Raw genomic sequence first — 27,626 nt, forward strand, 5'->3', positions numbered from 1 at the left:
GATTTCTTTGTATTAGTTTTGTAACCTGCAACTTTATCAAACTCAATGATGAGCTCTAGAAGTTTTCTGGTAGTATCTTTAGGATCTTCTGTGTATAGTATTGTGTCATCTGCAAACAGTAACAGTTTAACTTCTTTTTCAGTTTGGATTCCCTTTACTTCTTTTTCTCTCTGGTTGTCATGGCTAGGACTTCCAAAACTATGTTGAATTGAAGTGGTGAGAGTGGACATCCTTGTCTTGTTCCTGATCTTAGAGGAAATGCTTTCAGCTTTTCACCATTGAGCATGATATTAGCTGTAAGTTTGTCGTGTATATCCTTTATTAAGCTGAGGTAAGTTTTCTCTATGCTAGGGCTACATTTTTGCTTGTTCATGCTTTTTATTGGTGTTTTCCATTTTCAAAGTGGCCCTAAATTGTAGTTTTGAAGTGCTGTCTGGTTTCTAAGTGAAAGAAATCCATAATGTGCCTTATGGAGAAAATATGGAAGAATGAAGACAGGCTTCATTGAGGCATTACTTAGAGTGCTGTTGCGCATGAGCTCAGTGTTAATGAATAAGCAATGTATATTAAATGTGGTGTCTTCAGACAGATATAAAACGAGGTTTTTTACTGGTTAGTTGGTGAAAATGTTGTGACCAGACCTAACCCTTTATTTCCTCTAAGAGCGGTGACTCAGCATCCACTAATTCAGTGTTCGTGGTGACTTCATAGAATATAGTTACTTCAAATAACAAGAATGCATTCTATCTTGCTTTATGTTCACTGTCCTTAAGTGGGATCCAGTCTCTTGGTTAAGTTTTTGTCTCTCCCATTCAGGTAAAAAGAAATTTGCTTGGATATGAAAATTAACTTCTACCAGTGTATGAGTCAGCTGTCTTTATTTGAAGAGTTGTGTTACAGTCTATCATCAGTTTTTATGGATTTAAAGACATTTGTTCTTATCCCACTCAACAAATATGTATAAAACTTCCTAAGGAATTTGGGGAAAGTTCCAATCCTATGTTCATTAATTTATTGAGTCTATGAGTGACTAGTAGACTTGGAATTGTTTCATAAAGATCCTTAATCCTTTGACCCGTTCTTGCTAGCTTCCTTAGCAAGAAAAATCTGATACATTGAATTATTTCTACTATCATTTGTATCATTATTTTCTACTCACCTGTTTGCATATGATAAGAAGGGCGTGTTGTTCTGTAGGAACCAAATCCAGTCCCATTCATATGGCCAATGTTGATGCCGAAGGGCACATAGATGTCTGTGGAAGTAGCAGCAAGCGTGCTCCATAAAATCTGGAGAAAAGAGGCAATCCTAGTCACCACTCATAGGGAACCCTCACAACAGAACATTTTGTTGAGTGTCTTGAGAGCGTTTGGTTGTCCCTCGGTATCACCAATGTTACTGTAAAGCACGTGCCTGGAGACACTCCTAGCAGTTAGAAAGACAAGGCAGAACTCACATACGTGGCCCCATGGCCTTTAGTTGGATCTTTTATGACCAGTGCATCCTGCTTAGAAACTATTTGATCCATCACCAGTCCTTCATATTAACTCACTATTGATCAGAGAAGTATCAATACATCTTTTGTTACCTGAATGTTATTGACCAGAGATGTTTCAGTGTTTACTTACATAACATCACTGGCCACAGGTGTTACTTTCTTCAAAAATCCCCTGGTCAGTGATGTGTTAAGTATAAGAAGACCCTGACAACAGGCCCAGGATTTCACCATTTCTGTTAGCTTTCAAGCCATATTGACTGCAATTTTATTTTGCAATACTGAACATCAGAAAATTTGTTTCAGAGATATTGAATTAAAGTCCTGCCCCGTTGAGCTATTAGAAGTAATATTGAAGAGAAACTGAAGTACAGTTACCTATGAAATAGTATATCTAAAGAATTATTTGAAAAACTTAGTAGTAATTGCATGTAACTTCAGGTTATATTCAGCTGTATTCTATGAAAGTAGAAACATCATATATATAATTCACTACTGTTTCCATTGGCTATATCACAGTGCATGACAGCTACTTGTCTAAATCTTTTCTTTAATGAGACCTTGGGGGAATAGTTAAGATGTATCTATCAACATACCTAGGTTCTGCAAATAGTCCTTTTAACTTTGAAGTAAAGAGAATTTTCAAATATATATGATCTTGAAAAGAGAAATAGTCTCTTAGGCGACATGACAGCTCTTGGAGTTAAGTGTGATAATCAGCCCACCAGATGTAGTTCTTTTCATTTCATGTGTTTTGCCTGTAATTTGGAGAGCAGACTCAAGGTGAACGACCCTTCTAATCTCAAAAGAATTCTTCCCATTGGCACATGAACTTGAATTCTCAGTCACTCAGCATGAAAGCTTTCTTAGTTAAATGTCCTTATTTTAAAACTGCCAGGTCTAATATTTACTAACCTATGATCACTGAAGGTAAAAGGCAAGTCTTGTAAATTCCTGTGATAGTGTAAGTTTGGATAAAATATGATTGATGATGAGCTTTAGTCCTCTGCCTTCTCTTTACTCCCAAGCAAGAGGCTAGAAAAACTCACTCGTATTCTTGGGGAGGAGGTGTGGGGGGATTAGGAGGGGCTCAAGGCTGAGAAGATTACATCAAGCATTTACAAGGAGAAAGGCTGATGGTTGATCACCATGTCTCCTGTGGACCCTTGATGCAGTCCCCGTGGATCAGGGCAACTATGTGGGGTACCAGTCAACTGGGGGACTTCTTGAATGGTTGGCGCTGTCTTGGCAGCCCACCAGTCACAAGATGCAGAGTGGTCCCCATCAATTTTTTAAAAAATTTATTTATTTTACTTTTGGCTGTGCTGGGCCTTCATTACTGTGCAGGCTTTGTCTAGTGTGGAGAGCAGGATCTACTCTCTAGTTGCAGTTCATAGGCTTCTAATTACTGTGGCTTCTCTTGTTGCAGATATGGGCTTTAGGGCTGGTGGGTTCAGTAATTGAAACATGGACCTCCTTGCCCTGCAGCATGTGGAATCTTCCCAGACCAGGGATCGAACCCATGCCCGATGCTTTGGCAGGCAGATTCTTAGCCACTGAACCACAAGGGAAGTCCTGTATCAATATGTAAGCTGAAGCTTACAATTTCCATGTGACATCAAACCATATCTGGGGTCTGGAAGGATACAGATCATTTAGCTAGATACCCGAGACTTTCACCTATCTAGCTACATGGGCTCGCCCTGGAAGTAACCTCAGCATCTTATATTTTTTACCTGATTTACCTGAGTGGGGTTTAATAGTATGTACACTGCAACCCTGACTGTAAAACAACAATCAATTAAAAAAAATACTATTTTAAATGCCACTAAGAAAGAGGAGAAACTTGCCAAATTCTCGAATGCCATCAAGTATCCTGTTAGCCTCGATTTCACAGACATTAAAAAGTAAAGCAAAACTATGTCTTGGAATCTGCGAAGATCAGTCATTTAGACTGAGGTGAAAACAGAAGCACCTACATAAAATATGGCAATCTTCTCTTGTCTCTTTTATGATTATCAATCAAGGCTTCATTTAACTTTGGTTCTAATGACAGACTCAGACTAGAACTTGTTCTCTTCTCCCCAGAACTTTAAGACCTTTAGCTACATGATACCATGTAGGTGGTGCTAGTGGTAAAGAAGCTGCCTCCCAATGCAGGAGACATTAGAGATGCAGATTTGATCCCTGGGTCAAGAAGATCCCCTGGAGGAGGACATGCAACCCACTCCAGTGTTCTTGCCTGGAGAATCCCATGGACAGAGGAGTCAGGCAGGCTATAGGGGTCGCAAAGAGTCAGACAGGACAAAAGCGACTTAGGGTGCACCCACGCACATAATGCTACAATACCTTTTTATTCTGCTTCCCTCTGAACAATGCTTTTTGTGTGTGTGCAGTCATAGATTTTTGCAGTCTTAATTCTGTCTGCATCTTTTTTATCTTGTCCTTTTCTATTGCTGGATAGGGGATAACATCTCTGTCTGATATGAATGTTATAGCAAAAGCTGAAAAGAGGAAATATCATGATGGCAAAGTGCATAAGCAGCAGCATAACTCCTCTTGATGGTCTTTTCTCGAACACAAGGAGGCAAATCTTCTCTATTCTCTGCATATTTTTGCTATTTTCTTTCTAAGTGATACATCGCCTGCATTTCGTTTAATTGATTCCTGACAAACCTCTGGAGATTTCAAGATGACTTTTAACAGTCTTGTATTCTTTGCTTTCAGGGTCAGGCACCTGGATAAGGAGGGGCCTCAAGTCCCTCTTGGATTCCTGCTGATATTATGGTTCAAATGCACTAGCTACCCTGTTGCATCAGGAAGCCCTCTCAGTGACCCCAGTAATCACTTTGCTTCTCCCTATCTCTGCTAATCAAAAATCAAGGGCTGAGATACTGTCTTTAGAAGTTCGATTGAGTTCACTTTAAATTTTTTTAAGGAAATCTTACTGGCAAAATAAAAATTCAAAGTACCCCAGCTCCATTTTCAGATACAAATTTGGGACTTCTCTGGCATTCTAGTGGTTGGAGGTCTGCACTTCTGCTGCAGGGGGCACAAGTTCCATCCCCGGTAGGGCAACAAGATCCCAGATGTGGTGTGGCACAGCAAAAAAAAAAAAAAAAAAAAAAGCAAGACCCAAATATAAATTTAACTGAAGTCCAAATTAAAAATTTTCAAGTCATATGTTCATCCACTAATTCATTGAACAAACATTTGTTGAGTCTGTTATGTTCCAATAACTGGCTTGGGAAGAGGAGATATCTAGATGGAATCAGCCAGGAGCCCATTTAGAAGAGGCACACAATGGTCAGATTCACTCCCATCCTGCATTATGGGGGCAGAACAAAGGCAGGAGTTAAGGCTCCATGGAGGCAAATGGCTTTTAGAGGCCATGACATTTAGTCTGAGGCTGGAGAAGGGAATTTCCACATTCCCTCAGTGCTACACAGTTTCCAGCTAACACCTGTAGCCACAAAGGCCTGGAGGTCACACTACAGGACAGGGTGAGTGTCTGAGTTGGTGAAGGGTGGGGTCTGGAATCGCACAGGAAAGTGGCCGAGGTCAGAGGTACACACACATTTGATCATGAAGGGCTCTGTAAGCCGTGATTTATCCCTTCGGTGACACCATGCTGGTTGGATCTGCCCATTGTAAGAACAAATTTCACAGCACAGTGTTATGGCTGGTGGGTTGAAAGGAAGGTGGACGCAGAGGCTGAAGAGAATACTTACTATGAGAGGATAATAGTAAACACCCAAATAAGAAACAATAACTTTAGAAGATACTGATGATACATGCACTTACTAATTAATATTGGCACTGATTGTCTGGAACTCAGTTTAGATACTTGATTTTGAGACCCAGATTTTGGGCTCCACTGATAAACAGTAGTTGGGATCAGAAGGTGAATGTCATCACGACACAGAAGGAGAGAGAAGAGGGAAGCCCTCGTCCTGAGCACTGACATCTCAAAGGCAGATGGAGCGAGTAACACCAAAGAAGAAAAAGTGTTCTGAGTGATCGGAAGGAAATGAGGGGAGAGGCTCACAGTGCTTTGAGGGTTCAGGGACTATGAAAATTAGAGTATGTTGTGAGCCAGTTCACAGGTTGGTTGGCCTTTTTTACGAGATGGTTTCTAGGATTTCTGTCCCATCCAGGACCATGCAGTGTTGGCCCCCTTCTGTAGGTTGGTACATTTTCCTGTCTCCCATCTCATTGGTTTCTCACCGTCTCTTTAGAGGGATTTCCCTGGTGACTCAGTAAAGAATCTGCCTGCAATGTGGGAAACCAGGGTTCGATCCCTGGTTTGGGAAGATCCCCTAGAGAAGGGAATGGCTACCGACTCCAGTATTTTTGCTTGGAGAATCCTGTGGACAGAGGAGCCTGGTGGGCTACTGTCCATGGGTTGCAAAGAGTCAGACACGACTGAAAGACACACATTCCCACATTTCTCTTTAGAAGAGGGACTGGCTGCTCACAGCCCAGGGAGCATCCCTTCAGCAGGTGAGAGCAGATACCTGCCTTACATGGTGAAATGTTGTTGCTGAACGATAAGACGCCAGGATTCTTGGCCTCCAGAGGAGATGAATTCAATCCGGGGCCAGAGACGAGGCTGGATCGCTCAGAACTTTTGTGTAATAAAGTTTTATTAAAGTATAAAGGAGATAGAGAAAGCTTCTGACATAGGCATCAGAAGGGGGCAGAAAGAGTACCCCCCTTCTAGTCTTCAGCTGTATGTTATATAGTCACTGACAGTCTGTTAATGAAAAGAAAGGAATGTCTTAAAACTCATAATGGCACCAGACAATTTATCCCAGGCTATAAAACGATTGACTTGAATCTTGTAGAAGAGCAGATTACCAAACAAACAGTTTCATTTACATAGATTAGGGGAACAATATCTGAGTATAACATACTGGTTTGTCAAGTAGGTTGAGCATTTGGCGGAACTTACAGAGTCTGGGGTAAATGCATAGCACATTAACATAGCTTAAGACAAACATTTCCAAAAGAAAAACGTACTGGTTAACTCAAGGTTTGAGAATAGTTAGCTTCAGGTGAAACCAGGTGTGATGACAACACAGCATTCTAAGAGAAACCTCCTTTTAAATTTGTATAGAGAAGGAAAAAATATATCTGTAATTTGTTTCTTCCTGCCACTTAAGAGAGATAAAAATGTCTGACACTTGCAGCCTATTTCCTCCGTTTGGAGACCCCTGGCCTTCCTGCCTGTTACCCTCTCAATGGTTGACTGCCTCTTGCAGGAGACACAGACCACTCAGTGGCCATGTACCCATGGCAGAACTGCTCCCAGGAAAGCCCCGCCACTTGCCTCTTCTGAAAGCCAGGAGGTCATGCTCCTACATCCCCATTCAGCAAGAGCCCCTGACTTCAGTTTTGCCCTGAACATATTATTTCCTAGGATTACTGCCTCTCTTAACTGAAGGTGAAAAGCCCTTTCTTTGGCCAAAAGCTTGACTGGGTATTGATCATTTTGCGGTTTTCTGGTGATTTTTATTGATTGCTCTGAATGGCTTGGATATCCACACTTCAGGGATCACATATGACACCTTCAACTTCTCAGTCAGTTTGTGCTTTGGATTTATAAATTTTTACTAACTTACACCACTAGAGTCACTGTACCATTAACCTTGTAATTTCAGCCTTTATTCTTGACCCCCTGCCATTCTCAAGCTGGTAAAATATAAATATAACAAAATTATACTACAGAGATATTACTTTGCCAACAAAGGTCCTTCTAGTCAAAGCTATGGTTTTTCCAGTAGTCATGTATGGATGTGACAGTTGGATGGTGAAGAAAGCTGAGCACTGAAGAACTGATGCTTTTGAACTGTGGTGTTGGAGAAGACTCTTGAGAGTCCCTTGGACTGCAAGGAGATCCAACCAGTCCATCCTAAAGGAGATCAGTCCTGGGTGTTCATTGGTAGGACTGATGCTGAAGCTGAAACTCCAGTACTTTGCCCACATGATGCAAGGAGCTGACTCATTTGAAAAGACCCTGATGCTGGGAAAGATTGAAGGTGGGAGGAGAAGGGGACGGCAGAGGATGAGATGGTTGGATGGCATCACTGACTCAGTGGACATGAGTTTGAGTAAACTCTGGGAGTTGGTGATGGACAGGGAGGCCTGGCGTGCTGCGGTTCATGGGGTCACAAAGAGTCGGACACCACTGAGCGGCTGAACTGAGCTGATACTACAAAGGTTTCGTACAGTAGCCATACCTAAGCATTTATAATGCATTATAATTGAAGTCGTTTTCGCGTATCATTTTTGTTGCTGTTGTGTAGTCTCTAAGTCATACCTAACTCTTTGCAACTCCGTAGACTGTGGCCCACCAGGCTCCTCTGACCATGGGGTTCTCCAGGAGATCTTTCCAACCCAGAGACGGAACCCACGCCTCTGCCTCAGCAGAAGGATTCTTTATCACTGAACCACCAGGGAACCCTCTGCTGTAAAGAAACTGCCTACCAATGTAGGAGACCTGGGTTCCATCCCTGGCTTGGGAAGATCCCCTGGAGGAGGGCGTGGCAGCCCACTCCAGTATTCTTGCCTGGGAAAGTCAACAGACAGAGGAGCCTGGTGGACTACAGTCTATGGGGTTGCAAGAGTTGGACATGACTTAGCGACTAAGCAACAAATATAATTTTTAAGTCATTTTATTTCATTTACTGAATTCTTATGATAACCAGCTAACAGTTGCAAATAGGGTTTAAATTAGTTGCAAGAATTAAACTCTTTAAAAATGATACCCAGAAAACCAAGTTACCCTTTTCTTCATAGGCTTCCTGAACTTAATCTTGTGCTAATTCAGTACACAATAGTAACTAAAATATATGACATTTACTACCTATTTATTAAAGGTTGCCTTAAATCTAATCTTAGAAGAGGGGGGATTTTTATAATTATTCATTTGTAACTAATCCAGTTACTTCCCTAGTACTTCCCTAGTGAGTACATTTTAAGCAGTACTTCCATAATTATTACCTCTTCATTTAAAGTTATGAATATCAAATATCTTGCTCCTAAGTCAAACTGACATGTCTCAAAGTATCCACTATGATTACTGGAAATAATTTTGGTATCCTGTGTTGACCAAACAAGATGCAGAACCTCAAAGTTGAAGATTATGTGTTATTCATTAGACAAAACTGAGGACTTAAGCCTGGGACACAGAATCTCAGATCATTCTAAGAGACCACTTCTAAAGAGGTAGGGGAGGAGCCAGGATATACAGAGATTTTTGCAACAAAGATCAGGTAGTCAGAACATCAAAAGATTAATTTTAATTAAGAAAAACAAGGTGGCTCAATGTAAGGAATTTAGTGCTTCCCTCTGTATGTGGCATGCCATGCCATTTTTCAGATGCGTCCAACTCCTTGTGAGCCCATAGACTGAAGCCCACCAGGCTCTTCTGTCCATGGATTTTCCCAAGCAAGAATACTGAAGCGGGCTGCTATGCCCTCCTCCAGGGGATCTCTCTGACCCAGGAATCTATCCGGTGTCTCCTGCGTCTCCTACATTTCAGGCAGATTCTTTACTGCTGAGCCGCTGCGGAAGCCCCCTTCCTCTATATGGGAAGGTGAAAACTTCAGGGCTCGTTGAAATCACCCCTTTGACATGCACCTCAGCTGTCTATGGCCAGTATCCTGTGCTTTCTCATCCCGAGTCTCCTCACGGTGTACATGTGTGGGAGGCTGCACTGGCTGATGACTCGATGATGGGCATCCCGTTTCATCCTGAGTTCCCACAGGACTCACCAGGACAGCTGTAATGTAATGGCTTGATGGTTGCAAGATCTTTGTTTACTGATATGGCAGGCAACATTTTTTTTCATTGACAACTAATTGACTCCTGTAAACTACATTTTAAAGTTCCTATTTAGTTCTTACAGACTCTGGAAAGACTAGAAATAACCCTATTATGACTGAAATACTAAGCCAAAACTCAGCTGCTACTGGAAGAATGACACCCCCCCCAAAAAAAAAACTCCCTTTCTTTTTGAAGTAAATCATAAATGCTTTAATCCACAAATAATGTGAACTTAACATATGGAAAATATCTGTGAATTTAATAAAAATCCTTTTCAAAAGAGAATGAGAGAATTAAACATCACTTTTCTACTTACGTGGTGTGACATTTTCGTTTTGTTCCAAGTTATTTTACCTTTTTTGTGACTTTGGAGTTTGTAAACATGCCATAAAATTTGGTAATTACATAATGACAATTTCATGGTCCTAGTTCAGTATAAAGGTGGCTAGACAGAGCAGCAAATTGATTTTCTTTTTTACCTTGTGCAAAGGAAGAAAGGAAATGGAATGCAAAATCTGTATTAAGACCATGTTAGAATTGTGATTCGACAATCTGTTACACATGAAATGAAAACCAGGTGCGGCCCGATTGTTACTGTGCTGTGGTTCAGCCAGCGGGTTATGCTCCAACGCTCCTTTGCTTAACCCGTGTCTTGCCTTGTAACCCAGTGTTCCAAATGCTGAGCTCTGGTGGTGTCCTCTTGCCAAAGATCCTCAGAGGCAGGACTGACGCCAGACAAAATTGTGAAGTAGATGAAACTTGGTTCATCCGTGCCTTAGTTTCTCTCTACCTCCCTGTCCCCCAGTGTCTACCCTAGTCACCCATCGCCTGGGAGTTTTCCTCTGTTTTCTGGGGGATCATGCTATTTCTTGTTGTCCAGTCTCTCATTTTAAGCAACATTTATTTATTTATTCGATGACCTCAGGTATTAGGTGTCTGTAGTGTGTGAAATCTTCCCTGTATCAAGCAGGCTCAGTAGTGGAGGCTTGAGGGCCTAGTTGCTCCATAGCACGTGGGGTCTTAGACTGAGCCTGTGTGCCCTGCATTGCAAGGCTTCTTCACCACTGGACCATCAGGGACGTCTCCCAGCCCTCTTTGTATCATTTTTCTACCAATAGGAGCCAAGCAATCAAGATCTTCCTCCTTTCCTTCCAAATCTTACTTTTGACTGTTCTCACCAATGTTCTATCCCAAGTGGACTATCCGCCTTGCCCTTTTTATTCACAAGACTTTTTCCATAAAAGCCCTTCTGCCTGAGCTGGCCTCCACCTCTTATCTCCATCTATGGAAATCCTAAGCATCTTCAAGTTTCCACTGAACTCTGCCTCCTGCAGGTGCCTTCCCAGAGCACCCCGGCCTATCCACTCACCACTTCATCCATACTCTCCAGGATGCTTACCATGTGTTACTTTGTGTTATAATAATATTTACATGCATGTCTTGTGTCTAGGCACTGTGCAAGGCACTTCACAAATGTAATGTCTCACATTTTACAACAATCGTATGATATAGGTGTTGCCGTACCATATAACAGTTAAGGAAACTGAGGCTCAAATAAATGAAATAACTTGCCCAGGGCCCCAGTGCCAGAAAGCAACAGAGCTAAGACTTGAACCCAGGCCCAAAACATGTGTCCTTTCCACTAAATCATATGGTTTTCTATTTAATTCTTTCCATCTTCTAAAAGATGAATGGGCATTTAAGATGCAGGAGAAGGCCAATGTAAACTTTCTGATTATCAAATACTATCCAACAAAGGAATAGAATTTTGTGATAATTACCATGTTCTTCACTAGACCTGATTGGTTAACTATAATCCATGAGGAATTCAAGTCAAATGTGAAAGAAAAAAAAAAAAATCCTTCTTAACATTGCCAAAACAAATATACATGGCATAAAAAGAGAATATTGATGACAATTTACAAGTCAAGAAAGGCTGGGGAGCATTGGTCTTTGAGCACTGCAGTTCAAGGAAAAGGAGTAAACTTGGCTACCTACAAGTTTCCTGGGATTTAAACAATTTGGTCTGAAAATACCATGATCATCTAAATCTCCTATTAACTAACACTATCTTTGCTGAGTACACAGCCTGTTCGGTTTTTTTTTTTTTCCTCTTCATTCTGTCTTTTGTCTGACATCTTGGGTAAGTTACAGGAGAGACGCTTAGGGTTTCTAAGCAGGAAATCTCATCTCAGACGGATCATCTTGAGGACCCAGAACCGTGGAGTCTAGCCTGGACAGGTCTCTTCTGGGGGGTCTTCAGCCTCAGGCCAGTCTCCCACCCGTCACATGGTGGAAGCCCATCCAGGGGAGAATTTAGATTTAGAATCTACATGCTTTGACATCAGTATCTTTGCTTCCCCTAAGGTGGGAGAAATCTGTCTTCATATCTACTCTTTTATTCTCGTCTCATTTCCTGGGCCTCAGCTTGTCACACTATCAGATTGTATTTCTTTAGCCAGAGTTATCAGTAATCCTGTGTTCCCAGTAATCTCTGTCTCAGCTTTGTTTGCAAACTTCATTTCAATTATGTACGATTCCTCTATGCCAATTCCATTTATAGATGGTTCTACATTTTTGTTCCTCATACCAATCTTAATAATAAGTTTTAAATTATTATTCAGGGAAGACAATGCATCTAAGCTCAATGTAGCAGGCCATCCTGGACTTCAGGCTCCATCTTAGAAAGTCTGAGAATTTTCATTTTGGGTATGTGTTAAATCTTAGGATTCAATGAGCTGAATTAGGAAAACCACCTTCAACCACACTGGAAAAGAAACTCAAACACAAAAACTCTTTTTTCTTTTAAGTTTTTATGGTTTTCCTAGCCCTCTACAAAAGTCTTCAAAGCTAGTTTATTTTTTTCTTACTTAATATTTTGAAACAATTACATATTCACAGGAAATTGTGAAAGAAATGAACAGGAGATCCTGTTTACCCAACACTCCACATCACCCAGTGGTTGCATCTTATATAACAGTAGTGCATTATCAAGCCAGCTTCCCTGTTAGCTCAGCTGGTAAAGAATCCGCCTGCAATGCAGGAGACCCTGGTTTAATTCCTGGGTTGGGAAGATCCGCTGGAGAAGGGAACAGCTACCCACTCCAGTATTGTGTCCTAGAGAATTCTGTAAGTATAGTCTACAGTCTGTAGGACTGTATAGTCCATGGGGTCACAAAGAGTCAGACACGACTGAGCGACTTTCACTTTCACTTTCATCAAGCCAGGTGCTCGATGTTGGATTAACTTACTTTTAAGTTTCAAAAAAGGGAAAAAAAAATGTCCAGCCTAGATAGCCTAGTCAGCCTTCCGTTTCATCCTGTCTCTGCCCACAAGCGATAACTAGGCTGACAGTCCCGGAAAACAAAGAGTGGCGCATCCACATGGCCGCAGAGAGATGATCCATGGGGCTCATGCAGAATCCCAGTCTGTGTCATGGTGGGGCTATGGACAGGCATGCCCAGCAGAAGATTTGGGTTGCAATCTGATTCTGCCTCCAAACCTGTGGCCTTGAACAAGTCACTTGACCCCTCCAGGCCTCCATGTCTGCATCCATCAAATGGAGAAAATATTTCTTCTGCTATTCATAGGGTCCTTGTGGAGAAGGAAAAGGCTACCCCCTCCAGTATTCTGGCCTGGAGAGTTCCATGGACTGTATCCTTGGGGTCGCAAAGAGTCAGACATGACTGAGCGACTTTCACTTCACTTGTCTTGATGAGATGTGATGGTGTGCATGAAGGGGAAATGTAGATGTCAGTCAGCTATCATCAAATTTATATTCCTTTCTGTAATGACTTTCAGTTACAGAAATGTAGTTTTTCAGTGGTGGTGTTACCTTGGAAACAAAACAAAACTACCTCCTTGTTAGCCACAAGGCCAAGAGTTTCCATCACATGCAAATGACCTTCCCTTTCTACAGTCTGAGTGGGACAGGTACCAACCAGCAAGATGCTGGACAGCACCCTGTGATTCATTGCCTGCGTACCCTGAGGCATGCAGTCTATTTTAAAATAAATATTTCTTAACACTTTCTTCTAAAAGGTCAAATGCATTTTAAGTAGCATTTATTTTAACTCTTACCCCAGGATCCATTATTACCTTTTTTTTTTTTCCATGCTGAGAGATATACAATAGGTGTTCTTGAAAAGAATGAGAAATTAAAAGGCTACCAGATTAGACAGTGCATGGCATATGAAGTAGAAATGAAGACTATCCAAAATGCATTGTTCTTTGGTTTGTCTGGATATATAATATAAATTCCATAACTCAATGGTGGATTCTGGTGTTCAGGTAGTAAAAATGCTAGTTTTGGCAGTAATGGGGGAGAAATATATAGGAATAAGTAAACTTAAATCATAGAATATAAAGATAAAAAGTCTGTGTGTGTACTGAATGCTTTCGACATTACCATAAAAACATTAAGACCCAATTTCTCGCTTCTTCCCCCCATTATACAGGCTGGCATGGCCCTGACCTATGACCCCACAGCTGCCATACAGAATGGGTAAGTAGATCACTTTTTCTATCTCTTAATTGCTAAGGTATCTCTGAACTCTGAAATCAGTACTGGAGAAAAATGTTCAAATCTTTCTTTTTGTTCTAAACAAAAATGTAAATCAGACTTTTCTCATCAGTGCATTTCTTTTCCTCCTGCGAGTGACTCTGATTTCAGTGGTGTCACCCATGCTTACAAAGCTTCTGTCCATATTCCATCTTTCTCCCCCTCTCTCACCTGAGAAAGGGCGGTGTGAAGGGAGGAGTACAGACTGGTCTGGGAGAAGTGTCTGTGTTTCTCTAGGGTTAGAGCATCGATTCTGCTAGGTTTCAATAATTGTGGCCTGTGCCCAGGCTCATTTCAACATTAATAAAACTTCTATGCTTGCCTCTGGCTCTCAGAGGAAGGGTAACACACGGAATCAAGTTAGTAACACGGTGATTGTACTTTCATACTCCATTTTAATAAGCATCTGGAAGTTTGCAGACCCTTACTTAGAACGATTAATATAGCCTAAACTTTTCCTCTGAAAAAAATCAAACTTAAGCTACATAATCAAGCATCTTTAAAAGTCTGTCGTTCTGAATATTCTTTGGTTGAAACTTTCTTCTTACTTTCCAATTCCTTTCCTTTACCTTGGCCATCCTGCAATGAACCAACAAACTGAAGAATAATTATTATTCTTATTTTCACAGTCTTTTATCTTAGATTTCTCCAGGGCTTTCAGTTTTCTGTCTTTCAGTCTCTAAAGAATTAGTCAGAATGAAGGTCTCATTTAAGACCAATGTAGAGGATAGAAGGAATGTAACTGCATTTTATACTCGGTCAGCTTAACGGGTCATTTATTCATTCACTCAGTGAACATCCAATAAGTCTTCCAAGCACAGTACTATGCACTGTAGGCTTTAAAAAAAAAAACATCTGTGTAAAACAAGGGCTCGAGAAACTCATGGTCGACCTTCCATGAAGGAGTCAACACAGTAAATGATAGTCTAGGGTAGAGATCTATTCACTTGTCTCATGTTGATTAAAATTTCTCTAGGGGCAAAAAGTAATGATATCTCTCCATTTATCCAGTAAGCCTTCTCGTATTTCCAACAAGGCACTCTAAATATGGTGGTCAGAAAGTAAAGACAAGAAGTAAAGATACAGAGAATAAAGCCCTCTAGAGTCATACTCTATAGCTGAGAAGATAACATAGTTAATTCAAAAGACACAGAATATGGCATTATATGCTCAGAGAGTGACAGAAGACAAGTGTATATTGTAAGGGAATGACATTTATTGAACACATACTATGTACCACGTAATTTATATTTGTAATTTAATAGTACATGTTCTTGGAGTCTAATATGTGTAAAAAATACTTGTAATTACAATTAGAAATGTATATACACACTGGAAAATAGAAATAATTGAATTAATACACATGTTCATTAACTAAATTCATCACGTGTTTGTGTTTGCATATGTGTATATGTGTGTATAAATATATGAATCCATCTACCTGTCTGAACTCTATATCCATACATCTGCTTATTATAAAGATCTTGCCCAAGGTTCTAGGTCAATTATTAGAGATGCCCCAGTGTCCTAGGCCTGGGCTGGAATGAGAGAGTACTTTGCTTTAGTCAGTCATCTTTCCAATGCACAATTTAAAATCTGAATCTTTCCCCAAAGACCTAAGTGTCCAGACTTTCATTGTGACTCATGACAAACCTGAAGAGAAAATATTGGGGTTTCAACCTGTAACCTGAGCAGCTGTGGTCTGAACTTTGGTGGTGCCCTGTTAGGGGCCATGAGGACTGCCTGGTCCCCAGGGACGGTGTCTCCCTCCCAAGCCTCCATCTACACTGTACAGAGGTCAACCTGCAGGTATATAGGTCCACCTTCCATCATCCTCTCTGTGATGTCTGTCTCTGTGTACTTTATACTAACAGTAGAACATTGTATTCTTTGAACTATTTCAACAGTTGCAAAAGTGGTTCATCCTGTCCCACTGCCCATGTAGACTTTAACAACAATGAACATTTCCCTCAGGCAGCAAATTGCAGTTAAGATGCTCAGGATACCATCTTCTTGATTGTGTGCACTCTCATCTGATAAAGAACTTTGTATCATCCAGCAGTTCCTGTCTTCAAGGTTGCCTTGTCCACTGAACATTCCTTTCAGCCTGTAAAAGTCAAGTCTCTCCCACCTACAAAGAGGGTAGAAGCAAAACAGTCCTTTTCTGAACTTCCCTGGTGGTTAGTGGATAAGACTCCATGCTTCCAATGTAGGGGGTACAGGTTCAATCCCTGGCCAGGGAACAAAGATTCCACATGCCGTGTGGTGCAGTCAAAAAACCAAAACAATGTTTTCCTGCCCATAACTTGTAGTGACCACACTATTTTAGCTTTTTCTTTGCTGGTAAACAGTTTTAGTATTCTTCACACATTGTCTTCCTGTGTTGTCTCTAATTGGGCTTCCCGGTGCTCAGTGGTAAAGAATCTACCTGCAGTACTGGAGCCGCAGGAGACGCGGGTTCGATCCCTGGGTCAGGAAGATCCCCTGGAGGAGGGCATGGCAACCCACTCCAGTGTTCTTGCCTGGAGAATCGCAAGAGAATACCACGGACAGAGGAGCCTGGCAGGCTACCATTCATAGGTCACAGAGTCGTATATGACTGAGGTGACATAGCATGTTGCCTCTAATTAAGCCTATTAAAGTGCACATTTTGGTCTCAGACTTCACTGAAATTTTCCCTGTTGCTGTCTCCAGGGATCTCTAAATTTGTTGGTTGTAACCAACACTTTCTTAGTTCTTGTACTGTTTGAAATCTTGCCTCATTTGACTTTGATGTTGTTCTTGTTACCATTTATATCTTCTTGAAAGCTTCTTCTTTCTTGGATTTCGTGCCTCTATCCCTTGCCGGGCTTCCCATGTGGCACTAGTGGTAAAGAACCCTCTTGCCAGTGCAGGGGATGTAAAAGACATGGGTTCGATCCCTGGGTCAGGAAGATCCCCTGGAGGAGGGCATGGCAACCCACTCCAGTGTTCTTGCCTGGAGACTCGCAAGAACAGAGGTACGGGCATAGGGTTGCAAAGAGTCAGACATGACTGAGCGACTTACGCAAACACATACATATCCTTTGCTGATCCTCCTTGCCTCCCCTTGCACTGCTCACCTGGTGTCTGTGGATTCCTCTTCTTCTGCCCACTTTTACTCATCTTTCTCAGGATTTAGCCCTTTCTCACAGTTTCTCATCCACTCCTCTTGCTTTTCGGAGCTGAAGACTCCCGAGTTCATACTCCAAGTTTCTAACTAGATGCAGGGAACCATCACCTGTATGTCTCATTGCACTCCTGGATGTCCTGACCCAACTGAGGGCTTCGTCTTCATCGGTCCTTCATAATAAAACTGAAGAAATGAAAAGCATCAAGTTACTCCCTACCTTTTTACGAAGTTCACTCTAAAGCCATTTATGTCATAATTCCAGTTCTCTGGGCCTTCTCTCCTACAACATTCCTAATGATAAAATTGGTCATTAAGATTTCTTCTATCTCTCTTTGAACTACATCTTCAAACCAGTTGTCTCCCTGCCACTGGTCAAGTTCATTCAATCACCGTTCCCTAACTGTACTAAGCTTTTATCTGCCTCTGATATAACTGAGCACCAAACCATTTTCACGTGGCTTTCTGAATATTTTTTTTGAAGTGAGAAGTAATAAGTAATCATCTACCTGCCTGGATTAAAGTATTATGTGGACTTTATTAAATGCAGAACAAAACTCAAACTTTCCAGAGTGGCATCAGAAGAATTTCATGATTTGGTTCCTGCAACTGAATTGGACCTTTTTTGATTCTCAGAGCATCTCATGTTATGTTAACCCATGTGTCTTGTTGCTCATGGAGTTCTCTCTGCCTGCAGAGAATGGTGATATTTCACCCTTTCCTTCTTTCTTTTATTTCTCTCATTTAGAGAACACCATTAAATCATACCAGGCAGAGCTAATTACACAGTTAGTCATAAGAGAAACAGTGTAAGCAGTGGTTAGAAGTACAGACTCCAGAACCAGCCTGCCCAGACGTGCATTCAAATTCTGTCATTTTCCACATGTAGACAAGTTGTCTGTGCTTTAGTTCCCCCTCTGTGAGGTGGAGATGACAGTAAGGATAACTTTTCATAAGACATTTTAAAGGATTAAAGGAGCCCCTGTGGCACAATGTGATCATTGTCAATACTGACAACGATTGTTACACTGCATTTCATGTGACTATGATAGAGTAAGGGCTTCCCAAGTAGCGCTAGTGGTAAGCAGGCACTAGAACCTGCCTGCCAATGCAGGGGAAATAATGAGACACGGGTTAGAACCCTAGGTTGCAAAGATCTCCTGGAGGAGGGCATGGCAATCCACTCCAATATTCTTGCCAGGAGGATCCCATGGACAGAGGAGCCTGGCGGGCTACAGTCCACAGGGTCACAATGAGTTAGTTGGACACAGTTGAAACAAGTTAACACATGATACAGTGACAGTCTTTTTATCACATAGCTATTGACATCATATTTATTTCTGTGATGGACTATTAAATTGAAGGCAGGTCCCATGTCTTATTTTTCTTTACAGGCTGTTTAACTTAGTACTGTGAATGCCCAATCAGACATAGAAAATGTTACTGATGACATCTGCTTGACTCCAGCAAAGTGGCATTAGGTAACCCATTCCCTTTCCTGGTATCAAGCCACTTTGTTCCCATGTAACACCCTAATCTGATTATCTTTAAATGCAACCTCCAGTTTCATCCAAAGGAGCCAAACTGCACATGACTTGTTCATGTCCTGGGTTAACAGTGGAATTTTGGAAGCATTATATTATGCATTGTGTTGGTACCAACATGGTAGAAATTTTATATCATGAAATGGAAGGAACAGCAAAATTGTAGCTAACTAACCTTATTCACTTGGTATTTCTTCATATACATGAGTTTTTTAAATGTTTTGGTCTTTTGGGTTTTAATTGTCTTATATGGCAACAGATAAATAATCATTTCTATGGATGTTAAGATGTCAAAATAACCACATGTGGTTCCTCAATATCCTGTTTCTTGACTTATTGTCAGCATGTACCTCTTAAAGATGTGGAAACTGATTTAGAAAATTCAGCATATGAAGGAATTGAATATGAATGTCCAGAGTAAAGTATTTATTCCATAATTATACCCATGTATTCAGTCCAGTCCCTGCATGCGTGCCAAGTCACTTCAGTCATGTCCAACTCTTTGTGACCCCATGGACTGTTTGTAGCCCACCAGGTTCCTCTCTCTGTGGGATTCTCTAGGCAAGAATGCAAAAGTGGGTTGCCATGCCCTCCTCTAGAAGATCTTCCTGACCCATAGGATCGAGCCTGCATCTCTTATGTCTCCTGCTTTGGCAGGCAGTTTCTTTACCACTAGTGCCACCGTGGAAGCCCATTCAATCCAGTAGGCAAACCTAACTTAGAACGAGAGTAGTAAGCTAACAGAGGCCTAAATATTTATTGCTGTAGAGAAGAAACTGATCCCATTTGATGTAGAAAAAACGTATCCAAAGATACAGTTGCAACCAACTCCAATCCAGTTAATATTGTTAAAGACAGCTTAAGCATGACTCAGTTGAACAAACTTCTTTTCTTTTGTATCTGTTGTACCGTTTATCTATCTATATCTATCTTATGTATCTGTTGTATTGTTTAAAATCATGTTGGTAAAGCAGATTTCAAAAAAAGTCCCCATCCTGTCAGGAACAATGGGCATGCACACAAATTCTAGATATGATGCCAGTAGTATTGTGAAAGAAGCAGAGTGCCTTGAGTTTTGTGTATGTCTTGCCTTTCAGATGTGTAAATACTTCTGGAGGCAGACGTAAGCCATGGTGGCGATAGTTCTCTGGTGGGGCCAGCAGAGTACTGAGAAGCAGGGTGATAGGGACACTTATTTTTCACTGTTTATATTTTTCTATTCTTTTCACAAAATAAGTTAAAATAAATGTCCTAGGACCGCAGAGTAAAAGCCGTTACATTCTAGGAAGAGATCTGGAAGGCCTCTCGATGGAGCAGTGACCTGAGCTTGTCCTCTTGGCTGTGTGTCACATCTAAAGAACATGTTTTATCTTTCTGAGTGCTAGTTTTTTCCAGATATATGTCCAGGAGTGGGATTGCTGGATCATATGGAAATGCTATGTCGTTGCCAAGAAGGAGGGGAAGTAGGGGAGGGACAGACTGAGGGTTTGGGGTTGGCAGATGCAAAGTATTATATATAGAAGGGAAAAACAACAAGGTCTACTATATAGCACAGGAAGCTATATCCTGTGATAGCCATAATGGAAAAGAGTATTGAAAACAATGTGTGTGTATGTATATAACTGAGTCACTATGCTATACATTAGAAGTCAATGCAACATTGTAAATCAAGTATACTTCAATTTTTTTTTTTAATAAAAGAACTTATTTTGTAATCCTGGAGCATCCTATAACTGCACTCAGTCATGTGGGTTTCTGAGTATCAAATTCAGACATGTGTTTGGGGTATCTGATAGTTCAGTCATGTAAACTGTTAAATGTTCTAAATTCCATAACCTCAATGTAAATACAGCAACATAAAACTGAAATAAGTACTCCCAAATTTAGCTTGATTTTTCTCTGATGAAGAACAAACATTTGTAAATGTAAACGTGGACCATGGTGTCTCTGAGCAGTTTGAGTGTAGGTGGCAGAACATGTCAGTTGTGTCATCTGCTTGAATCTACCCAAATGATCACTTTAAAAAAATCAGTTCAATGTCACTTGTATCTAAGGCTTTGAAGGTTACAGTGAAGAAGTTTCTGGGTTGCAATGGAAAAGGAAACCACTTGGTACTTTTTTACTGTAGGTCAACTTAGGAGAATAAAAATGCTCCTTCTTCTTTCAGAGCTCTCTGGCATAACTCTGTAATGTGTTATTACTGCTCGCCTATTGCTGTTTTAACAGTCCAATATGAAATCCCATCACTTTCAAATATGAGCATAAGAGGTGGGAAATAATTCCTTCCCCAGTCAAAATCTCATCTTTTCCTGTGCCCTTTTCACTAAGGTCTGCTGTGTAAATGCCTTTTGGATTGCTTGATTTGAATAAAATGTGTTCTTGGGAGAGATGTGGGGGAAAAAATGTTTTCTACGGCTTTGGTTTGCCAGCTGTTTTATATGGCATTTGATATTAAGTGATACAGAAACCAGATCTTATTACACTAGGAAAGGAATGTGATGTGAAAGATATGTGGTATTACAATAAAGATGACCATAACGTATTAATCTTCTGCTATAGGGTTTCCCCGAGGATTCATGGTTCTGACTCCAACACAGTTGCCCATGGACATGAATGACAAGGCAGCAATGTTATTTCAGCGTGAATATAGGATTGTGTGTGATTTTTTTAGAGTTAGAAAAAAAATCCTACCCTAGGGTTATTGATACATTCGTGTTATTTTTATTGTCAGTGAAATAAGATTTCACCGTATTACTACTGACTGCCAAATTCCCTGGAGATGGCTCTTCTGCAGGTAAAATAATGTCCTGCTAGTGACCTAGACTTCCATTCTCTTGACTTCTGGAACCCACTTGCTTTAAAAGCCAGAAAACCAAATAACCCTTTGCGTTCCTTAAAAATATGACTTTTTTCAGAGGCCAGCTCAGAGTTCTACAGATAGATCATGCTTAATTAAACCTCACAGTCCCTTTGACATTTGGAATTTTTTCATGTGAAACCTCTCCAGAGTAACTAGTCAACATTCCCAAGGAAAGTTTCTCAACCTTGACATGAGTGTCATTTTGCATCATATCATTTTTTTGGTGGGAACTGTCCTGTGTTTGGGCTTCCCTGGTAGCTCAGATGGTAAAGCGTCTGCCTAAAATGCAGGAGACCCCGGTTCGATCCCTGAGTTGGTAAGATCGCCTGGAGAAGGAAACATCCCAGACCTCTATGAACTCGATGCCAGTAGCAGCCCCCTGACCAGTTGACACAACCCAAGATATCTCTAGGTCCTGGGAGGAAAACACTTGTTTATGTTTAGGACAGTGTAGAAAAGAAAAACTCATCACACCTGTGAATTTACTGTGTGCATTTTGTCAAATAAATATCTTAGTAAACACTTTCTAGAAAAAAATGGCGAGTTAAAAATTCATTCCTAGTTTTCTGTAATAGCATTTGCAAGGCATGATGCATCTATGCATCATGTGTGTGCTCAGCCATGTCTGACTCTTTGTGACCCCGTGGACTGTCGCCTTCCAGACTCCTCTCTCCATGGGATTTTTCCAGGGAAGAATATTGTAGTGGATTGCCATTTTTTCCTCCAGGGAATATTCGCAACCTAGGGATCGAAACTACATCTCCTGTATCTCCTGCATCGGCAGGCAGATTATTTATGACTGAGCCACATGGGAAGCCCATAATGCATATATTCAGTTCAGTTCAGTTCAGTCGCTCATTCGTGTCCAACTCTTTGCGACCCCATGAACCACAGCACATCAGGCCTCCCTGTCCATCACCAACTCCCGGAGTCCAGCCAAACCCATGCCCATCGAGTTGGTGATGCCATCCAGCCGTCTCATCTTCTGTCGTCCCCTTCTCCTCCTGCCCCCAATCCCTCCCAGCATCAGGGTCTTTTCCAATGAGTCCACTCTTTGCATGAGGTGGCCAAAGTATTGGAGTTTCAGCCTCAGCACCAGTCCTTCCAATGAACACCCAGGACTGATCTCCTTTAGGATGGACTGGTTGGAGCTCCTTGCAGTCCAAGAGACTCTCAAGAGTCTTCTCCAACACCACAGTTCAAAAGCATCAGTTTTTCGACGCTCAGCTTTCTTCACAGTCCAACTCTCACATCCATATATGACCACTGGAAAAACCATAGCCTTGACCAGACAGACCTTTGTTGGCAAAGTAATGTCTCTGCTTTTAAATATGCTATCTAAAAATAAATAAATAAATATGCTATCTAGGGTGGTCATAACTTTCCTTCCAAGGAGTAAGCATCTTTTAATTTCATGGCTGCAATCACCATCTATAGTGATTTTGGAGCCCCCCAAAATAAAGTCTGACACTGTTTCCACTGTTTCCCCATCTATTTCCCCTGAAGTGATGAAACCAGATGCCATGATCTTAGTTTTCTGAATGTTGAGCTTTAAGCCAACTTCTTCACTATCCTCCTTCACTTTTATCAAGAGACTTTTAGTTCCTCTTCACTTTCTGCCATGAGGGTGGTGTCATCTGCATATCTGAGGTTATTAATATTTCTCCAGGCAGTCTTGATTCCAGCTTGTGCTTCTTCCAGCCCAGTGTTTCTCATGATGTACTCTGCATATAAGTTAAATAAGCAGGGTGACAATATACAGCCTTGCCATACTCCTTTTCCTATTTGGAACCAGTCTGTTGTTCCGTGTCCAGTTCTAACTGTTGCTTCCTGACCTGCATACAGGTTTCTAACCAGATATAAAAATACAGTCACATGTTTCAAATGACCTTAGCTTTCTTATTAGAGCCAAAAAATTAAAGTGCTGTCAATTTCACCTTTCCTGTTCCCCCAAAATAGGACACCTCTGCTTGAAGTTTTTATTTGGATGTTCTTTCTTCTCCTTTTAAAATGTGGTGGCTGTGTGAGAGTGTTTTTAAACCATGAAGAATACATGGCAGGGATTGAGAACAAGTGATGGGACTGGGAAACTCATTCTGCAGCTCTCTCTTTGGAGGCCGGCTCGGTGTATTTTCTTTAGACATGGCGACTCTAAGCCTCAGATGCAGTAACAGCCTCTCTTGTCATGGTTTAAGCAAAGCTTTCTATAAATTCATCTGGTTTATGTTTGGACTTGGGGAGAGCTTATTTCAGAAGACCGGAATTAGAGGATCAAGGTAGTGTGCTGAGTCTGATCTTTCCAGTCCATTTTCTGTTCTAAATAACTTTCTGATTTGAGTGGCAGAGAGTATTGGAATTTGCTGGGGAGTATGAAATATCATTCTTGTTGGATGGGTAGGATTAGAGGAAATAGAACAAAAACGCATGAAAATTTCCCCTAAGGGTTCTCTTTGTTAGAATCCGTTTACTTGACTGTTTCTCTGTTTCTGCTCTCTTTTTTTCCTGTAAAGGTCCCTGTAAATGCTGTCTGTCCATCCAGTCCTTATTGCTTTCATTTTTAATATGCCACCTGGTACAGTTTGCAAAATAAACCAGCCACTCTAAAATGTGAAGCATGGTTTATGCTGTTGGTATGCAAGGCTGAGACTCGGTTTCTAAGAGAAGTTAAACCTACATGGAGAAAAGGGCTGTTAGTGGAATGGTCATGAGTGCCTGTTAGGTCATTATGAGCCCCACATAAATCTTTCTGTTCACTGTTTCATAAGTCAGATCTAAGATAAAACCTGAAGGGGTTTTTTGTGTTTGTTTTTTTCCCTAGATGTAAACCATGATTTTTTGTAGAAAAGTTCTGTTTTCTCTGATTATCAGTTCCTCTACATGCCTCGAAAATGGGCATTAGTTTAAGGTTTCATTGAGATGTACAGATAGGTGATTTGTGATGTAAGCCAGCTTTCTCAGTTCTCACTTCCCAGCTTCCTATCTGAACAGATGGCATCTTCTGTGTCTCCACACATTTGACATTGGCCATCCTCTACTGTGATCACTGCTTATCTCACTAAGCTGTTTTGCACTCATTTATTCATTCAGTCAGCCTTCAGGTATTAAGCATAGCTATACCTTGGAGATACTGTGAGTTCAGGTCCCGACCACTGCAACAAAGCAAATATCTCAATAAAATGAGTCACACAAATTTAAAAGTGCATATAAAAGTCATGTTTAGACTAGGCTGCAGACTGTTAGTTTACAAAACATTGTGTCTACAAAAACAATGTATATACCTCAATTAAAAATATCGTATTAGCAAACGAAGGATTAATCTCAAAAATATACAAGCAACTCCTCCAGCTCAACTCCAGAAAAATAAATGACCCAATCCAAAAATGGGCCAAAGAACTCAACAGACATTTCTCCAAGGAAGACATACAGATGGCACAAAAACACATGAAAAGATGCTCAACATCACTCATTATCAGAGAAATGCAAATCAAAACCACAATGAGGTACCATTATACGCCAGTCAGGATGGCTGCTATCCAAAAGTCTACAAGCAATAAATGCTGGAGAGGGTGTGGAGAAAAGGGAACCCTCTTACACTGTTGGTGGGAATGCAAATTAGTACAGCCACTATGGAAAACAGTGTGGAGATTTCTTAAAAAGCTGGAAATAGAACTGCCATATGACCCAGCAATCCCACTTCTGGGCATACACACCGAGGAAACCAGATCTGAAAGAGACACGTGCACCCCAATGTTCATCGCAGCACTGTTTATAATAGCCAGGACATGGAAGCAACCTAGATGCCCATCAGCAGACGAATGGATGAGGAAGCTGTGGTACATATACACCATGGAATATTACTCAGCCATTAAAAAGAATTCATTTGAATCAGTTCTAATGAGATGGGTGAAACTGGAGCCCATTATACAGAGCGAAGTAAGCCAGAAAGATAAAGACCATTACAGTATACTAACACATATATATGGAATTTAGAAAGATGGTAATGGTAACCCTATATGCAAAACAGAAAAAGAGACTCAGATGTATAGAACAGACTTGTGGACTCTGGGAGAAGGCGAGGGTGGGATGCTTCAAGAGAACAGCATTGAAACATGTATATTATCTAGGGTGAAACAGATCACCAGCCCAGGTTGGGTGCATGAGACAAGTGCTCGGACCTGGTGCACTGGGAAGACCCAGCGGGATCGGGTGGAGAGGGAGGTGGGAGGGGGGACTGGGATGGGGAATACATGTAAATCCATGGCTGATTCATTTCAATGTATGACAAAAACTACTGTAATGATGTAAAGTAATTAGCCTCCAACTAATAAAAATAAATGGAAAAAAAAAAACCTACAAAAAAAAATATATATCGTATTGCTCAAAACACTAATCATTGTCTCACAATGCACAGTTACCACAAATCTTCACTTTGTAAAAATCACAGTATCTTTGAAGGACACCAAAGCAAAGCACAATAAAATTAGGTACGCCTGTATTTATTATGCCCCAGGCTCTGTCCTAGGCAACAGAGTGCAGATGTCCTCAACTGTCTTGAAGCCAACATTCTAGAGGGAGAAACAACCAATAAATAAATGCATTCCATTAGTCAGCTCAACTGCTGTTTAAAAAAAAAAAAAGCCATTGATCATGTGGGTTTAAACAACTGAAATATATTTCCTCTCAGTTCTGGAGGCTAGAAGTTCATGATCAAGATCTGGGTGATTAAGTCTGGGGTGAGGACTGTTTTCCTGGCTTTTACAAGGCTGTTTTCTCACTATGTCCTCACATGGCCTTTCCCCTGTGTGTGCATATGGAGAGAAAGGGAAGTCTCTGGAGTGTCTCTTCTTATAAGGACACTAACCCTGTAAGGTTAGGGCCCCACCCTCACGAGCTCACTTAATGTTACTTTCTTCTTTAGAGGCCCCATCTCCACATACAGCCACTCTGGGAGTTAGGACTTCAACATATGAATTTTAAAGGGACACACACATTCAGCCTATAGCATATATATAAAGACATTTTTAAAAGGCTAGTTCAAACAGTGATAATGCCAATAAGAAAATAAAATAAAATAAAGGAAAGGAATAGAGAACAATTGGGTCAGAGATGGTGGTTGCTACTTTAGCTATAGACCTCTTAGAAGAAGGGAAAGTTGAGTGAAACAAATAATGAAAAAGAGGTTGTTATGGGGAGATTTGGGGAAATAAGCATTGCAGGTAGAGAGAATGGTAAGGTCAGAGGCCCAAGATGAGACTGAGAATAACAGGCTCCCGTGACAGAAGGTCATTGTGGTTGGTTGGATCCTAGTTGGCTCAAGGAAGGAAGATAGATGGACAGTAGCCTTACTGTGCCAGCAATAGTCGATACCAGGAATTCAGATTTTGTTCTCACTGCAGTGGAAAGCCATTGGCTGGCTTTAGGCTGGTTAACGTACAAAGGAGATTCAAGTTAAGTGGTTAAAGAGAGAAACTCAAATGAATGTCTTACCCATTTTTGGTACACACAGTAAACCCTTCAATACAGTTCTTTTTAAGTGGAAGAATAGATGTTTTCTTCCATAGTAATTGTCTTTTTGAAAGTCGGATTTGTTAAAAGTAATTTATATATACACTCTTAATAGGGTACAATTTTACGCGGTCTGAAAAGTACACAGTAGTGGAGCCGCCAAGAAGTGAAGAAACAGGACAGTTACGTCACTTCCCAGAACTCCCCCTATGTCTCTGTGGTCAGCCTCCTCCCTTAACTCCAGCCTTTGGCATCCTTTGGCATCCTTTATTTCTTTCTGGTCTGTATAGTTTTTCATTTTCCATACTGTTATACAATAGATATAAAATATAAAGTCTTTTGAGTCTGAGATCTCTCATTTAGCATAATTCATTTAAGACTCACCATGTTAAATATACCAGTGCTTCTTTCCTCTTCATTGTTTAGTAGCCTCCCAGTGTATGGATGGACCATACGTTGTTTAGCAGTTCAGTTGAAGGATATTTGGCTTGTTTCCAGTTTTGGGCAAGGATCAAAGCTGCTGTAAATAATTGCATCAAGGTTTTAATTGAACTCAAGTTTTCATTTATCTTTAGTTGCTATGTATCAGTAGGATTTTTCAGTTATATACTGTGTATTTTAGCTTTATATGAAACTGCCAAGCTGTTTTCTAAAAGGACAGTACCATTCTATATTTGTACCAA

At 40.9% G+C, this 27,626-nt stretch overlaps 1 protein-coding gene across 14 annotated transcripts in view; it reads left to right on the top strand.

Annotated features, from left to right (window-relative positions):
* The window catches only part of RBMS3 (RNA binding motif single stranded interacting protein 3), a 1,589,121-nt gene that overhangs the window by 1,434,103 nt on the left and 127,392 nt on the right, over positions 1 to 27,626 (top strand). For all 14 annotated transcript variants that reach the window (XM_070455283.1, XM_070455285.1, XM_070455287.1 and 11 more), the window contains one exon: positions 13,783 to 13,829. In XM_070455283.1, coding sequence (XP_070311384.1) covers positions 13,783 to 13,829 — 47 coding nt within the window. The remainder of the gene's footprint in view (positions 1 to 13,782; positions 13,830 to 27,626) is intronic.

Source organism: Odocoileus virginianus, chromosome 26 (genome assembly GCF_023699985.2).
Source record: "Odocoileus virginianus isolate 20LAN1187 ecotype Illinois chromosome 26, Ovbor_1.2, whole genome shotgun sequence".
NCBI classification, from domain to species: Eukaryota; Metazoa; Chordata; class Mammalia; order Artiodactyla; family Cervidae; genus Odocoileus; species Odocoileus virginianus.